Genomic DNA, 17073 nt, shown 5'->3' on the forward strand with positions numbered 1-17073 from the left:
GCGTCCGCGCGGGGCCGCAAGGGCTCGGCGGCGGCGTTCGCGTTCCTCGTGCCCGGCTGACTGACGCCGCGGGCGGGCGCGAGGCAGGTACAGCGCCCCCGCCGGGACGCGGGCGGAGTGCGGCAGGGCCCGCGCCCGCGCCCGCGCCGGACCCGCGCGAATCGGCGCCCCGAGCGCAGAGCTCGAGCCGCGTTTCAGCAACAAGTTGCGAGCCGGGTCTGGGGCGCGGAGAGCGGCCAGAGGGGCCGGGCAGGGGGCGGCCTCTCCGCCTGGAGCCGCTGCCCGCCGGCACTCGGAGGTCTCTGCGCAGAGTCCGAGGGACCCTCGAGGTCGCCGCCTGGCCCGGGTCGCCCGCACAGTAACGGTCCCGGCCCGGTAGCTGCCCGTATCCCTGGAGGCGGGCGGGCGCGGGGCGACCCAGCCGGTGGGGGGCTCCGGCCGTCGCCGCGGTCAGCTTGGCCCCGCTCCTGCCTTCTTCCCGGGGGAGGCGCTGGCGGCCCAGGCCCCAGTCCGCGCTCGGCCGGGCGGGCGCCTGTGACCCGGGAGCGCCCGCTCTGCGGGTCAGGGGGGCGCTCGGGGTGTTAGGGTTAGAGCGGAGACTTGAAGAGGCGGGACAGAGGCTCTGGGAGCTGGAGGCGGTGGGGGTTTAAAGGGAGCGGGGTGGGGGGGGGGGTGGCGCTGTGTCTCGGGAAGTGGCTAGAGGTGAGCCCCCTGATCCTGTGACTGGCGGCTGGGGAGGGCCGTGTGCACCGAGAAGCAAGGAAGGCTCCCTGGAGGAGGCGAGCTTTGGACTGAGGAGGGTGACCTAGGCACGGTGGCACCTGTGACCCAGGCACCTAGGCAGGGTCTCCTCACGTTTGCTGGCCTGGGGCGTCAGGGTCTCTGGTTGGGGTGGGTGGGCCCACCATGTTGGGTCCTAGGCGTCAGCTCAGAGTCCTCTTGGGGTGGGTGGTGGACTCTGACTGTAAGTCGAGGAGCATGGAGGTGGAGGTCCCAGGGTCCTGGGGAGGCTGGCCAGCGCTTCTGCCAGTCTGGAGTTTGGCTCTGGTCACCCTCCCCAGTGGCATTCACCGTCCCCCACCCTGCCACGTGCGGAGCCACGAGCAAAAGCCACTTCCCTGCCCTGCCTGCCCCCCCTCCCCAGGCTGACTGGACGCACATCCTGTCCCCGGCTGGGATGGGGCCTTGAGTCACAGTGGCCTGGGGTGGACCCAGGCTCAGCTGTAGAGGCGACCGTGTCTGCGGAGGTGAGGGGGACAGGCGGGGGGCTCTGATAGAGCAGGGGTGGGTGCGTGCGGGCTTCCTGGGGGAGGGGCCCCTGGCCCACCGCACCCCGCTCTGGCCCACCGCACCCCGCTCTGGCCCAGGGGCTGTTTACTCCCAGAGACTGAGGGGCGGGAGAGCCAAGTTGACATTCCTGGAATTCTGAGAACTGCGAGAACTGCGTGTGGATTTGGAGGGGGACTCCTCCCTGCAGCTCCCTGGTTTCCCAGGAGGGGCTTGCTGAGCGGCGTGGTGGCACAGGCCGCCAGCACACGTGTGCTCAGAGGCCCCTTGGGCACTTGGCCTCTGTGCCCACTCCGCCCTGGCTCAGGCCTGGCCAGGCTGGACCTGAGGACCCTGGGGGGCCTCACCTCAGCCTTCTCCCCCGCTGGGCCTTCTCCCTCCCTGTGGGTGCTGAGGGGGCAGGCTGGGCAGGGGCAGAGAGTGCCCCAAGGGCCTGCTGCACTTGTGAGGGCGCGGTGGGTGGGACAGGCCTGCGGCAGGGCCCCTGGGAGTGAGCGCAGATGTGGCCCAGGCCTCGGGCTTGGCCTGGAGATGGGCAGGGAGAGTGAAGCGCTGGGTTTCCAAGGAGGGGGGTCCTGCCCCCACGGGCGGGGGCACAGGACCGGGGCGGGGGTGGTGTTCACATGTGGTCTGGAACCCGTGCGCCCTACTTCCTGCCAGAGGAGGGTCACTTCAGGGCAGGGGGGGACAAGGGGAAACCCGCGATCCGAGCTTCAGCCACTGAGACCCTGTGGCCCGGGTGTTGTCCTGGAAACGCCACCTAAGAGACGGAGCCGCCCAGGAGGCAGCTGACCCTGCGCCCCGTCCTGGACCACAGCGTCCGCCTCCCCTTCTGTAAGGGGGAGGGGGCGAGGGTCCCAGCGCAGCCCCGAGCGCCCAAGCTCTGGCGGCTCTGGGTAAGCTGTGCTCACACGTGGGGGGCGGCGTGGTGAGCGGGGTGCGTGGATGCCTCGTCGGGGTTTGACGGGGTCGCCCACCTGCTGCACCCGCGGTGACCCTCTGGGCCCCGGGGGCTGGGGTACCGGGCGGTGTTTGCAGACCAGCTGTGCAACCTAGTGACCCTGTGGACAGGCAGGGCCCTTGAGGATGGCCCGCTCGGCCATGCATGGGGCTCCCAGAGAGCACTGGTGTACAGGGGGCGGGCTGGAGTGTCGGTGCCCAGGTGGGGAAGAGAGCTCCCAGGTCCCGGGGTGGCGGGAGGGTCCTGAGGGGAGCCCCTGTCCTCGGGGTTGGCCTCACTGGGCCCGGGGAAGTGCTGGAGGCCCCTGGGTGGCCTCTTCCATGGGGACCCCTCTCCTGGAGGCAGTGTCTTCCAGACCAGTGGGGGGAAGGCCTGTGGGCCTGGGTGCTTGCGTGCCCCTCCCCCGAGGTCGGGGGCTGAAGCAGCAGCAGGAAGGCGGCTCCGCAGGCCTGTTTGTGTTGGCGGGGCCTCCTGGCTCCTCTCAGCCGCCTCAGAGCCGGCAACCTGGGGGCCCGGGCTGGGCGGCCAGCTCGGCACCCTGAGCTGTGGGCATGCTCACCGGCTCTGCTGGGGCCCGCCCGCTGCAGGCCTCCAAGGTCGCCGGGCCAGCACTCACGGTGTTCGGGGAGGTCTTTCTCTGAGCTGGGCCTCGGTCTGGCCAGGTAGGTGCCCACACTCCCCCGGGCTCCCTCCTGCCCCTGCCCTGGGCCCCGGAGGGTCCCAGAGGCCCAGCCCGGGGCTGGCAGGCTGGGCAAGGGCTGTCTGGGCTTCTTGCTCTGCCCATCCTGATCACCTGCTGCGTGTGTGATTCTGGGGACCCAGGCCTGTGCGATCCTGCACACGGAGGAGGCCCAGAGCAGGCTGGGGGCAGGAGGCTTCCTGGAGGAGGAGGCCGGGCCAGGTGAGGCGTGGGGCCAGCCAGGTCCTGTCTGGCCCTGTAGCCGCCACCCCCACGACTGTAGGCTTGAGTCTGGGCTGCCCCGGATGGGGTGGGGCCCTGGGTTCACGGAGGGGCATGGCGGTCACCCGTGGAGGGTCCCGGGGCTGCACTGGGTGAGGGTCTAGAGGGGTCGGAGGCTGGGAGGGGTGTGGGTGGAGCTCTCCCTCAGGGCCTGGCTGGGAGGCCCATCTGCTGAGCCCAGGGCCGGGGGTTGCGGCTGTGGAGGCGGCCTCAGGGCTGGGGGCTGGGGGCGTGGGTTTCAGTGTCTGCAGTGTCGCTGTGAGCTCCGGAGAGGGGGCCCCCCTCGCGCCCCTGCCCTCTGTACTCCTGGGCCTGAGCCCCTCCCTGGGCGCGTCCTCCCTGGGCGCAGGGGCACAGGGGTCGCTGAGGCGGGGGTGGGGTCCTGGGCCTGGTCTGGGTGCCTCCTTTCTCACAGCGGTGGGTGCTGGTCACCCCCCGAGTGAGGGAATGGGTCTCAGGCTGCCAAGCCTCCACCCGCTCCGTGGCTTCACATCTGCCGCAGGTGTGGGTTTGAGAGGACGCGTGGCAGAGGGCGGCCCGGGAGCGGGTGGGCAGGGCGGCAGGCACATGAGCCTTTGCTGTCTGCTGCCGGCTGCTGGAAGACCACCAGCCCCCCACCCCGGCTGCAGGGAGCCCCTGTCCGAGGGGTCAGGCGTGGGGGCGGAGTGTGGCCTTGGCCCTCCTCCCCCGAAATACTTGGCTGGTAGGGGTGACAGAGTCCTCTCTTCATGCGAGTCCATTAAGTGCACATTAATGGGCCTCGTGACGCATCGTAGGCTGGCTCCGCGGGGAGGCTGGGGGCTCAGGGCGTCTGTCTCTGGGAAGCGAGAGGGCGTGGGGTGCAGGGCCCTGGGGGACGTGGACCATCAGGCTGGGCTCTGGGTTGTGGGGCCGCTGGGGGCTGGATGGCCTTCCGTCTGCTGACCACGTGTGTTGTCCGAGTGCAGCCCCGCGCGGGCACGCTTGTGCCTCCGGGCACCTCAGAGGGCGGGGAGGCAGCCCCCGGGCTGGGCCCTAAGTCTGAGCACATCGCCCCCGGCCCCCGGCCGCCCTCTCTCCCCGCAGGGGTCCTGCCCCGGGTGCAGAGCCCCTGCAGAGGCTGGGAACGAGCCGCAGCGTGGCCTCCACTCCGCCTGTCTTCCCTCCACAGAGCTGCGGCTTTGGCCTTGCTGACCGCTCACCTGCCGGCTGGCCAGCCCTCAGGACCACTGGGCACCGCCCGCCTTCTTCCCCGGTAAGCCAGGTAGGGCAGGGCCTCGCTGGTGGAGGTTCTCCTGGTCCCGGGACAGACCGGGACCCAGCCAGTCCGGTGTGGCCCTCTCGGTGTGTGTCCCGCTGCTGGGGGAGCTGCTGGGCGCCGGGGGCGGGGTCCCGGGGCTCGCCGGGCCGTGTGCTCTCGTCCGTGTTCCCGCTGGCCCCGGCATCCTTGGTTGTCTCCAGGGTGAATCTCAGCTCAGGCTCAGCGGCTCACGGCGGGGGCCGGAGCAGGGTTTTAGAGACTGGAGAGGGTTTTCAGGAATTCTGGGGCGTTGGCGTGGTGTTGGCCGAGTGAGGCAGGGGAGAGGGCACCCTGGGTGCTGGGTCCCTTGTGGCAACCAGCCAGCCTTGCGGTGGGCTGAAGGGTGGAGGGGAGGCTCCCGGCCCCCAGCCCTGTCTTCAGAGGCGCTGCCCTTCAGCCCGCCTGTGCCCACTGCGCCTCTCAGGGCCCTGAGTGGCTGTCCCTGGCTTGGGCGTGTGGCCTGGCAGAGTTGGGCCAAGGGGAGGTGGCCAGAGGCTGCTGGGGCCACCAGGTCACCAGGTCACCAGGGGTCACCGCTGCCACTCGCAGTCTATGCGGAGCCTGTGGGGACCCTCCACGGCTGGCCTCTCCACTGGGCCCGTGGTTGGCAGCGTGTCCCTTCTCGGGAGCCCAGCAGGGCTCAGGCTCGGTGTCCTCACTGTCGCTTTGTCGCTTCCCCCCAACTTCTTTTTCTCCCCTCCCCCTCCCCTCCCCGTTCCTTTCTTCCCTCTGAGTTCTGCTGACCTTGGGCGAGTTGAGTCCTTCCGTCCTCCGACTGCAGCTTCCTGCACCACCCGACAGGGTGGGTGCTGCCCTGCGTGGCCTTGGTGAGCGGGTAGACCCAGTCCAGGGCGGGGGCGTCCCTGCCTGTCGCACCACGCTCCCCGAGGCCGGGCCCCCTGCTGAACCGAGAGGAGGAGGGGGGCTGCAGGCAGGAGGGGCGGTGTCCGGGCCTCGGGTGGGGGTCTTCCCTCCACACCCAGGGCCTCCACCAGTGGGGTGGGCTGTGGGGGCACAGCAGAGGGGCGTCTGTCCCGTCTGCCTGCACAGCACCAGGGCACAGCACTCTGCCTGTGCAGGGGGCCTTGGAGCTCCAGTGTGCTGCCAGGGCTTGTGTGCAGGTGTCTGGGAGAGGCCGGAGTGATGTGATGGTCAGGGCACCTTCGTCAGAGATTATGGAGACTCTCCAGACAGTGGCAGCAGCATGTCCCGCCCGCGAGGAGTCCTGTGTGACTGCACGTCGCACGTGCCCAGGAAGCCAGGACCAGGGCGAGGGCAGAGGGTCCCGCGGGCTCTGGGCCTGGAGGGGCTGCCAGCCCTGCACACGCCTGTGGCCTGCCTTGGGCCCAGTGATGACTCCCACACCCTGCCTGGCGGGCTGGCCGCCCTCCGGGCTCCCCCTGCCCCGGCCCTTCCCGGAGGCTTGTCCTTCCCCTCTGCCTGGTCTCCCGGGACCGCCCCCGGCTGGGGTCCCCAGGCTGACCCATGGCCCCGCGCAGCCCTCGCCGGCCCGGGGTGCACCCCAGGTGTGTTCCGGCTGCGCCCCCTGCGCTGCCTCGATCGGGGCGGGGAGCCGGAGCTGCCCCACGTCGCCCCAGGCAGCAAGTGGGTCACCCCTCATCTGCAAAGCGCTTTGCGTTTCGCGTGCGGTCGGAGGCCGCCGAACCCGGCCGCCAGCGGGGTCCCGGCGCGCTGCGGCTTCCGGGCAAGGCCGGGGCGTCGCGCCAGGGCTGAGCGCTGCCGGCCCCGCGCGCCCAGCCCCCGCGGGCGCTCGGCGGGCGGGCGGAGGAGCGGCGGGCGGGGCGCGCCGGGGGCGGGGTCCGCGCGGGGCGGACCGGGGGCGGGCCGGGGCTGCGATTGGCCGGCGCGGGGCGGGGCGGCCAGAGCGGCGGGGCGGGGTCCGCGCGAGCCGCGCGGGCCGGGCAGGCCGGGGCTGCGGCGCGCGGGCAGGTGTCCGCGGCCCGCCGCGGGTCCTAGCGGAGCGGCGCGCCGGGTGTCCCCGCGGGCCGGGGCGGGGAGCCCGGCGGCCCCGCGCGATGCGCCGCTCGAGCACGGACGAGTCCACGTACCGGCGCAGCCCGTCGCCGCCGGGCAAGGAACCGGGCTTCGCGCGCGGCGGCCCCTTCTTCGGCCTGCACGCCAGCCCCGGCCCCAAGGCGGCCCAGGCGCGCTACACGTCGCCTAAGGGCAACAAGTACGTGGTCTTCTACCTGGACCTGTCCTTCATCTTCCTCCTAGAGCTGAAGCGCTGCAGCATGGCGCGCGGCTGCCTGCAGGGCGTCAAGTACCTCATGTTCGCCTTCAACCTGCTCTTCTGGGTGAGTGGCGGCGGGCCCGGGTCGCCGCTCCCGCTGGGGGGTGTGGCGGGACACTCGGGACGCTGGCTGGGGGTGTGTCTGGGATCGCTGGGGCCAGGGCAGCGCGGCTCCTGGGGGTTCCGGTACTGCTGGGGTCCGCCAAGTCTGCACCCTGGGCGGCCGCCCTGCATCTCCTCCGCTCTGTCTCTTGCTGAGACTGGACGTGTCCCACACCTGCCATGGGGCAGCGTGGGGCCCCGCTCCTGCTCTCTGCCGGGCCGCTGGCTCCTTCTCCGCCGTGCCCTCGCTCTTCGTGGGCACAGCCTCCCCAGCAGACCCGCCTTCCTGGCTCCAGGGACCGCACTTGCAGAGGGGCTGGGGGGTGGTGGGGCTGGGAGGGCGAGCCCTCCTCTGGACCGGCTCCTGGGCAGGACAGGGGCTGGGGCCAGCAGGAGTGCTGTCTGGCCCCTCTGCTGCACCTCCAGCCAGGTGGGGGCTTCTCTAACTTTCTCCAAGGTGGCTGGGTTTGCTCAGATGAGGTGCTTGTGTCCAGGGTCAGAGCTGTTGGTGCTACAGGGGGGCCCCGTCCCTCGAAACACCCCAACACTGGAGGACAGAGTTGCCGTCCAGACCCAGGTGGGGGGGCTGGGCGTGCCTGCGGGGTGTCACACTTGCACGGGGAGCAAACCCGGCCGGGCCTGGGGTCCCACAGCCGGGCTGCAGGGCCTGTGGGGAGATGATGCCAAGGTCAGCCGCTCCATTGATAATTCCTGACGCGGCTCTCCTTCCATGGTGAGAGCATGGGGGTGTGGCTGTCCTTCCTGCGGGGGCTCTGGACCCCAGAAGGAGGCCGCCGACTGTAAACTCGTTCGCCTGAGCTCCACTTACCGCAAAAGGCTCAGAAAGCACCACCTTGCTGCACCTCCTGCCTCTCCTGGGCTCTGGCCTAAGAAGTACGAGGTCGCTGGGAAGAGGGGGAGGCTCCTGCCCCAGTTGCCCACCTCCCCAGGGGTCACTCAAAAGGTCGTTCTCTGCAAGGAGCTCCTGGGAGGGGCGGGCCTGGAGCTGAGAAGCCCCCAGAGGCCAGGAGCGAGCAGCAGAGGCAGCTGAGGCTGCGCTCTGCCCAGGAGTGAGGGGTGCGGCTGTCTCCTCCTCACGGGGCCCTGGCCAGGAGCAGGGCACCAACCAGGATCGGGGGCACTGGCCAGGACCGGGGGGGGGCACCGACCAGGAGCAGGGCACCGGCCAGGAGCGGTGGACACCGGCCAGGAGCAGGGGGCACCAGCCAGGAGCGGGGGGCTGCAGCCAGGAGCGGCGGGCACCGGTGTGGCGAGCGGCGGGCAGCTGGCAGGGTCAGTCTGCCCCGGGCAGTGTGACGGGAGAGGGCTGCAGGTGGCCGTGTGACTGGTGAGCAGGAAGGGCGGTGGGCGGATGGGGGATGGGCGGGGGCAGGGGGAGTTCCCGGGGAGGCAGGACCTGCTTCTCCACCTGCCCCCACCCCGCCTTCTCAGAGCGGGGGTATCTGCTTGTTGGGAGGAGGAGAGGGGGCCCTCGAGGGGCCTGTGCCCGGGGGGCAGCCCCCCAAAAGGCCCGGCAGAGCTGTCTCTGCCCTGTGAACCCCGAAGGCGCCTCCAGCCCAGCTGCAGGGCGGACACGCTCCAGTGATTCCTGCCCTGGGTGCCATCCTCAGCCCTGGAAAGAACAAGTCAGGAACCCCTGGGGACCCTCTCCAGGGCTAGAAAATCCAATCCCTTTATTATCCAATTACACTTCCCGGCCAGGTGCCCTGGCCCGGGGGCTGGCTTGGTCCCTCCACACCCCACCTTGGTGCCTGGCGGGGATCTGCAGTCGGAGAGAGGACCCCCAGGAAACACTGAGGCCAGGGGTGGTGAGCATGGCTGGGGGGCTGGCCGGACCCCACCCCGCTGGGCCCAGTGCAGGTGTCAGCCGGGCCCTTGCTGCTGCTGACGGGGCTGTGGAGGGGGCAGAGCCCCCTTTCTCGGGATCGGCACGTTGCTCTCTGGGGGTGCTGAGCCCCCACTGGAGGTATGTTTTGCCCCGGTGTTTCCCACTCGGGAGCAGCTGAGGGAGGTGGGACGCCGCTCGCAGGTCGAGCTGCGGTGCCCCTGGGGCCCCTCTTGCGCCGCAGCCCAGCAGGGTACACTTGCCCTTGAGTCACCCCAGAGCCCCCTTCTCCACTGCAGACCCAGCGGGCCCACCTCGCACCCGGCTCTCTCCGCCTGGGCCTAAGCCGGCCTCCCCAGAAGCGCCTCCTGCCCCTCCTGTCCGTCCTGGGGTCCTGGCTGAGTGTGGGGAGGGGGCTGGCTCTGGAGGCTACCGTGCTCTGCTGGACGGGTCTTCCCTGGGGGCTCCTGGACGGGGGCCGGAAGGGCCGCGCTGGGACCTCCAGCTGCAGGTGCTCGTGTGAATCTGCTGGGTCTTGTGTGGCCTGCGGGTCAACAGCGTGGCTCAGGAGAGTCGATGGTATCCTCGGTGCTTGCGAAGGGGTGCCCTGAGATAGAGCAAGGCCCAGGTGGGCTGCAGGGGGCACAGGGTGGGGTGAGGCCCAGGTGCTGGCCAACCCCCAGACTGTCCACCCACCCAGGGCCGCCGGGCCCTCCAGGGGAGGCACAGCCCCACTGGGGACACCGCCGCCTTCCAGGGGCACCGCTACCTTCCAGGCGTGCAGGCGGTGGGCAGCTTAGGGCTGGGGTCCCTGAGTCAGGGGGATCCCCTGGGGAGGAGGGCTGTGTGCGGGGATCGGGAGGTGCGGTGGGGCTGAGCAGCCCCTGGGCACTCTCCCTGCCCCTCCCCAGCTCTGGGGGGTGCTCAGGGCTCCCCGGGGTAGTTTCTGCAGCCATGGGGGTGGTCTTGGTGGTGGGCGTGGTCCTGAATGGAGGCAGGGCTGGTTCTGAAAGGTGAAGATGCTCCCATGACTGGCTGGGCCTCAGCCTGCAGCCGGCTGCTCCCGGGCGTGGTTAGCTTTGCTGCGTCCCCCAGCCCTGTCCAGGCAGGAGCGCTCCCTGCCCTGCCTCCCCCGCAGCGCGGGCCGGGCCTCCCTGGTTCCCTGGGCAAGTCCTACTCTCTGTGGATCCTGTGTCCCCCCCCGACCAGCCCAGGGGGCGCCTGGTTTTCCCCCTTGAGGAGCTGCAGACTGAGGCCCAGGCTCTGGTCCCGGTCTCCCAGAACGGTGAGAGAGGGCCCGAGGGCCAAAGGGCGCTGCGGACCTGGGACCACCCCCGCTGGCACCCCTGCCCTCGGGGAAACAGGCCAAGGGGCCCTGCTGGAGGCCATGGCGCAGGGCCGGGGGTCTGCGGGCCTCAGCCCCCGTGACTGCTCTTGGCTCGGGCTTTTTGGGGGGGGGGGTGCTGGGGGAGGCTGTGTGTCCGGGTTCCGCTTTCTTCCTGCAGCAGGGAGGGGGCGGGGTGGTGGGGGTCCTGCTGCCGGCGACCATGAGCCGGGGTGGGTGGTAAGAGTGTGGGAAGCTGGGGTCCTTGGCTGTCCCGGGTCAGGTCAGGGGTCAGGATGCCCCAGGACGGCTGTCCCGCCTGAGGCCCATCTCTGGGGCCAGCAGCTGGAAGACAGGGCCTCTGCGGCCCGGGGTTGGTCCCCTGTGGCGGCAGCGGTGGGTCTCCCTGTCCCACCCCTACCAGCACGCCAGCTCCCTCCGATCAGGGACTCGGTGGTTTCTCACATGGGGTGGGGGTGGCAGCAGTTGGTCAGAGACCTCGGGAGCTGTTTGGGGCAGAGAGGTGTGGCTTCAGCCCCTAAGGGGGCCAGGGGGCAGTGGAGAGGCCCCGGGGCCTGTGTGGGGGTGCAGCCCTAGCTCCCTGCTGAGGTCCTGCCCATCTGCTCCCCAGCTGCCCCGGAAGGGCAGCCCCCTCCTCTCGGACACCGGTCTGGGGGCGGGGTCTGTGGGCTGGCGCTGGCCCCTCTCTCGCAGCCTGGAGGGACGCAGGGCTTTCTGGAGTGTAAGGAAAACAATAACAGTCAGTTGCATAGATTCTTTGTTTATGGCCGCGCGGCACGTGGGCTTCGAGTTCCCGGACTGGACCAGGGATTGTGCCCACTGCTCTGCAGGTGCAGAGTCTTCCCCGCTGCGCCGCTGGGGCAGCCCCTTCGTTGCACAGAGTTTCCGCTCCCCACCAGGGTGGTGCCCGAGCCCCAGCATTCAGGCCCCCAGCCCCTACCCTGGGCACCTGCAGACCTGATTTCTAGCCCAGGGGACAGGTTTTTCCACCCTTGAACTTCACAGAGATGGGCTCCTCCCTTCCCCTGGGGCTGTTCTTGGCTGGGAGGGGGATGTCACCCCACTGTGCCCGGCCCCACCCCCGAGATGGTGCCAGCTGCCTGGTGAGGGGCTTCTGACACACACTTGGCCCCTGTGGGCACCTGGCCCTTCACCCCGTTCCAAGGATCGGGCCAGCTGCCCGGCCATCTGCCATGCCGAGCCACGTGACTGGAGGGCTGGCGCCCCCGTGGGCCTCACCAAGGGGCCCCACCTGCCTAGCCCTAGGCCAGTCCCCCAAAATATGGACAAGAAAAGAGACAGCAGGAGGTGGGGAGCGCGTGCCAGGCTGGGCACAGGGGGTAGGGTGTGCACTCCAGGTGTGAGATGGAGACAGGATGGCCCTGGGGACTGCAGGGTGGGATGGGGGGTCTGGGGGGTGCTGCCGTGGAGTGGGGGTCTGCTCCTGGGCCCCAGCAGGGCTGGGGAGGGGCAGGGAGGACACAGTGGGATGGGGTGGGGTGGTGTCCCTTGCCCGCTGCTGCCCACGGGCCCGTCCTGGGAGGGACCTCAGGCGCTTCTGCGTTGCTCCTCCGTCTGGGTTTCACAGGGCCCGTTTCCCCCGTACTCGGAGGCTGTAATCTTCCTGCCAAAATGTTTTAAAAGCTGCCTACACAGAAGCAGCTTCACAATTACAGGTAATTTTCTTACCCACGTGCCCGCATCGCGTTCACGCGGTTGTTGGTGGCTGGTCTGTGCCTGAGTGCGGAGGGCCGGGTGACGTGTCTGGGTGTCACCGTGGGCCAGGTCCGCATCACGGCGTGTGTGAGGCTGCCCCGGGTGATGCCCTCCTGGGCGGGCCCAGCCCTGCAGGACGCTCCCCCCAGATGGCCTCCCGTGACCCTCCCCAGGTCCCCGCGGGGCCAGGGGCTCGGAGGCGCTTGTCCTGTGGACCAGAGCTGTCCGTGCCGACCTCAAGGGCGGAGCCAGCTGGCTGGCTGTTGGGTTTTAGAGGAAGGTGCTCCCCTCTGCTCAGAGTCAGCCCCGCACCCCCCACCAGCGCCAGCCTCGGGGCTTGGCCTGGGCTGAGCCCCTGGAGCGGGAGAGGGTGTGCCCGGTCAGCAGGGATGGGCAGGCGTGGGACCAGGGTGCCTGCTTCGGCTTCTTCCGGGGGGGCAGCCCCTGCCCCTGACCTGGGTCCCCCCTCTGCTGCGACGCTGGGTGGAGGCCAGGGGAGACCGTCCGTGTGTGTGGTCCACATGGGCACCTGGAGAGCCCATGGACCTGGGGTGGCCCTGAGCACCCGTTTCCTGCCCGTCGGCTGGTGGGAGGGCTCGTGACCCTCGCCCGTCCCAGCCTCTTCAGGGTCCCCTGATGGCGCCCCCAGGCAGGGGCGAGTGCCCTGCTGCCTCAAGTGGCCTTGCCTGTGGTCAGCACTGTGGACAGCTCTGTCCCTGCACCTGGTGGGGGCCTGCCACATGGGGGTCATCCCTCTCCCACAGGAGGGGCGCACACACGCGTGCACACGTCTCCTTATGGGGACACACGCACGTGTGCACACGTCTCCTTATGGGAACATACACACACACTTTCACACATCTCCTTATGGGGACACGCTCACATCTTCTTATGGGGACACGCTCATGTGTGCACACGTCTCCTTATGGGAACACACACTCTCACACGTCTCCTTATGGGGACACACACGTGTGCACACATCTCCTTATGGGAACACACACTCTCACACGTCTCCTTATGGGGACACACACGTGTGCACACATCTCCTTATGGGGACACACACGTCTCCTTAGGGGACGCTCACATCTCCTTATGGGGACACACTCAAGTGTGCACACGTCTCCTTATGGGAACACACACTCTCACACGTCTCCTTACGGGGACACACTCACGTGTGCACTCTCCTAATGGGGACACAACACACATGTGTCCTTATAGCCAGCAGACCCTGCCCAGCCTGGACACACACACAGACACACACTTCCTTACGGTCAACAGACCCTGCCAGCCTTGGGCTTGAGCTCCCATTTCATCTTGGGGCATCCCCAAGGCTTCAGAGTCCCAGCTGGCTCTGGCTCCCCACCCCTCTGGCCGCCCCCGCCCCCCCGGGGCCAGGCGTCTCCCCGGATTCATCACCGCCTGGCCTCCCCTGCCTCTTCCTCCTGTTTGAATCGATTTTTGTAAGGAGCAATTATGAAGTTCAGTAAAAGCTGCAGTGGTCGGGGGAGCGGGCCAGGGAGTGGGCTGGTGTGGGCTTGGGGGCAGCCCCTCCGGGGGGACGGCTGGGGCCCAGGATGCATGGGGGGACCCAGTGCGGCCGGCAGGCCAGGTGGTCAGCGGGCGCCTGGCGGGCTCCTCACCTGCGCCCCCCTCTGCGCCCTGGCCCAGCTGGGCGGCTGCGGCATCCTGGGCGTGGGCATCTGGCTGGCAGCCACGCAGGGGAACTTCGCCACCCTGTCCTCCTCCTTCCCGTCGCTGTCGGCCGCCAACCTGCTCATCGTCACCGGCGCCTTCGTGATGGCCATCGGCTTCGTGGGCTGCATCGGGGCCATCAAGGAGAACAAATGCCTCCTGCTCACCGTGAGTCCAGTGGGGGAGCAGGCCGGGCGGGGGGCGGCCCTGACAGACACAGGCGCACGTGTACACGTGCCCCCACACGTGTGCCAGGCACAGCCCCTCCGACTGGCACTGGGCCTGTTTTCTCCGAGACCCCCTCCCAGCTCCTGTCCCAGCCCTCTCAGCCCCCAGGACCCTGTGCGGGGCGGGTGGGGCCGTCCGTGCGAGCCAGGTGGGCCGCACGGCTGAGGCTGGCGGTCCCGGCCCGCAGTTCTTCGTGGCCCTGCTGCTGGTGTTCCTGCTCGAGGCCTGCATCACCATCCTCTTCTTCGCCTACACTGACAAGGTACAACTGCCCCATGGCGGGCACGGGGCTGCACCCTCCCAGAGGCAAGGGGGCGGGAGGGGCTGAGAACCGACCCTAGGGACCCCAGCTCTGCATGGACAGACGCCGGGCCCAGCCCGGCTCTGGTTACAACCACAGGTCCTGGCGGCCAGGCCTGGGGGGGACAGCAGGGCCTCGGAGGCTCCAGAGCCTGAGCACCCAGGTGGCCCGTCTTCAGCTGCGCGTCAGCTCGATGGGGATGTCTCCCACCCCCCTGCTGTTGCTTAATGACACATGTGAGGGTGCATTTACATGTTTTATTCTCTGGCTATACCCCAAGACTTACTTTTTGTTCATCTGGTTTAGCTCTGGCTACTGGAGCTCTGTGGCTCCCACATCCCTTACCTGCTCCTCCGACACCTCTGCTAAGAGACACTCCCCACATCTATCCTGGGGGGCCCCTGCCCCAGCCCTGGAATCTGCCATTTCTCCAGGGAGCCTGGTTCCTTTATGGAGAACGAACGGTCTTAGTAACCAAGATCTGGGCCTTGTTGGCCGGCCATGCAGAGCCGTGGGTCCCGGTGGGCGTGTGCAGACGCTGCCCTGGGTGTTCGGTGCCTGTCTGTCTCCATCTGCAAGTTAACTGCCATAAGCTCGTGCTGATGCGTCTGACTCGGATCCCGTCATTAGCACCACGAGAGGCCCAGGGAGACTTTGGGGTGCCAGAGCTTGGTGGTGCCTTCTGGGAGGGGTGACTGCAGGGAGGTGGACAGAGGGCACCGGGGGCCAGCGTGGGCGCGGGTCTGGCCGAGGTAGGTGGAGCTGGCCGCAGCGTGGCCCTGCCGTCCTGCAGATCGACAGGTACGCCCAGCGGGACCTGAAGAAAGGCCTGCACCTGTACGGCACCCCAGGCAACGTGGGCCTCACCAACGCCTGGAGCATCATCCAGACCGACGTGAGGCAGGGCGGGGCGGGGCGGGGGCCGGCCGGTGTGGCCGGGGGAGGGGGAGGGCGGGACCCCTCCGTGCACAGTCCCAGCCCACCTCTCTCCCGCAGTTCCGCTGCTGCGGGGTCTCCAACTACACCGACTGGTTCGAGGTCTACAATGCCACACGCGTTCCTGACTCCTGCTGCCTGGAGTTCAGCGAGAGCTGCGGGCTGCACGCACCCGGCACCTGGTGGAAAGCGGTGAGTCTGTTCCCTCCGGCCAGCCACGGCCCAGGCCCCTGGGGGCGAAGGGCCGACCTCGCCGCCCCCGTGACGCCGACTCTTCCTCCAGCCGTGTTATGAGACCGTGAAGATGTGGCTCCAGGAGAACCTGCTGGCCGTGGGCGTCTTTGGGCTGTGCACGGCCCTGGTGCAGGTAGGAGGGGCCCCACCCCAACCCTGAGCCCGAAGAACAGGGCAGCAGAGGAGCCTGGGTCCCCAGCAGAGGTGCAGGGGGCCTCCTGGGGGATTGTCAAAGACGGCATCCACGGGGAGGTGACCTGTGACACCTCAGGGACAGACTCCTGAGCTGAGGGTCTGATCTCCTCATGGACGGAAGCACAGCCTGGGTGCCTCTGCTGAGGTCTGTGCACCAGCTGTGTCCCCACACCCCTGCCCAGGGCTCTGGGGGGAGGGGGTGGTCCCAGGACTGCCCAGTGCGGAGTGAAGGCGGGCAGTGCAGACCCTGGTGAGGCCCGGCCGGCCAGCCCTAGCTCCCCAGCTTTCATGCAAGACCTGAGTGCCAGCCCCAGGGGTAGCACCAAGCAGCGTCAGGGCAGCCCGTTTCTGGAGTGCAGGCAGAGGTCACAGCCAGACACTCCCAGAGGGGTGATCGCAGTCAGAGGAGTGGAGGGCAGCTGTTGGGGGCCCAGCCTGGAACTCCTAGGCCCTGAGACCAGCGGGGCCCAGGGTGGCCAAACCCACTCCAAGGGGAAAGCGGGTCTGGGTCCGGCCCACGGGGCGCCTCTAGGCCCCCAGGCCCGAGGCTTCCCCGGGGGCCACTGGCCGTGGTCCTGAGCGGCCCTGCCCGGCCCCTGCTGTCCCCGCAGATCTTGGGCCTGACCTTCGCCATGACCATGTACTGCCAGGTGGTGAGGGCAGATGCCTACTGTGCGTAGCCGCCAGCTGCCCACCACCCTGCTTTGCTGCCAAAGGACGTCGCCCACCCCCCCGCCCCCCCAGGAGCTGGACCTCTCACCAGCCTGGGCCTGGGAGCCCCTAGGACTCCTGGCCTCAGGAGCGCTGTACCCAAGCGGGCGTGGGGCTGGGGTCCACGGGGGCTTCTGGCGCTTTTCTTGCCCAAGTGTTCTCCAGGGCAGTGTTTCCCCACCAGCCCTGTCTGGGTTGGGGTGGGAGATGAGGGGCTCCCCGCTGGCCCTGGTGCTGGAGACAGGCTGCAGGCTGCTCCCCCACACCCCACAGCGGGGCCACGGCAGGCTCCAGGCACGTCTAATAAAGTGTGGGCAGCAGCCCCCCCACCCCGTGTGTCTCAGTGCCTGACCCCGGGGAGCCACACCCAGGCGGACCCTGTGGGCCCTGCACCCACTCCCACTGCCTGGTGCTTGGAGCGGGGCTCCTGGACGGGCATGGCCCCCCTGCCTGCACGGGTCAGCAAGGAGGCCCGGGGGGTGGGCTCCACGCTGTGGCAGAGGGGCCCCGAGTCTTGCTGACCCACCTGTGGCGGGTGCTGTGGGCGCTCCGTCTCCGTGCCCCGCTCCTGACTTGGGGGTGCTCCCCCAGCCTCAGGGCCGCCGCCTCCCCCAGGGGTGTCCTGAAATGGAGCTCAGCCCCTCCCTTTCCCCTTCGTTCTGTTCTTGTCTTGTTCCTGAAAGCTTCATCCCTAAGTGTCACTCGTGGGTTTTGTGAATAAAATGGGCTTTTGGGATGGAAACAGCCGTCACAGGGCCCAAACTGGGGAAACGGCTGAAGTGCACGGAGGCACCTCGGAGACGGGGATGGGACTCCTGGGCGTGGAGGCTGGGGGGGGCACTCTCTGGGGCACCTAACCCCCTGCCCCCGGCCCGTGGCAGGCTGCTCGGCCTCCAGCCCCTCCCCCAGCGCCCGCAGGCCCACCCTGCCAACCACCCCCACATCCCTGCAGTGCGGCACACCTGCCCTGAGGACGCCTGGCCGGCCACTTACTACCGCACAGCTCAGACCACCAGGGCGCCTGG

The 17073-nt window shown here is 69.2% G+C and overlaps 1 protein-coding gene across 11 annotated transcripts; it reads left to right on the top strand.

Annotated features, from left to right (window-relative positions):
* Positions 1-17: 17 nt before the first annotated feature.
* On the top strand, positions 18-16380 carry TSPAN4 (tetraspanin 4). Of its 11 annotated transcripts, none has more exons than XM_027531210.1 (9): positions 18-87; positions 4360-4452; positions 6727-6806; positions 13420-13611; positions 13859-13933; positions 14766-14867; positions 14969-15100; positions 15192-15275; positions 15949-16380. In XM_027531210.1, the coding sequence occupies exons 3-9, from the start codon at positions 6744-6746 to the stop codon at positions 16015-16017; spliced, it is 717 nt and encodes a 238-aa protein (XP_027387011.1). In that variant the 5' UTR covers positions 18-87; positions 4360-4452; positions 6727-6743; the 3' UTR covers positions 16018-16380. The 11 variants fall into 11 exon arrangements, with proteins under 11 accessions (XP_027387011.1, XP_027387007.1, XP_027387006.1 ...); XM_027531206.1 differs by having other exon boundaries at positions 19-87; positions 4360-4443; XM_027531205.1 differs by lacking the exon at positions 18-87 and adding an exon at positions 352-375 and having other exon boundaries at positions 4360-4443.
* The last annotated feature ends 693 nt before the right edge of the window (positions 16381-17073 follow it).

This window comes from Bos indicus x Bos taurus, chromosome 29 (assembly GCF_003369695.1).
Source record: "Bos indicus x Bos taurus breed Angus x Brahman F1 hybrid chromosome 29, Bos_hybrid_MaternalHap_v2.0, whole genome shotgun sequence".
NCBI lineage: Eukaryota > Metazoa > Chordata > Mammalia > Artiodactyla > Bovidae > Bos > Bos indicus x Bos taurus.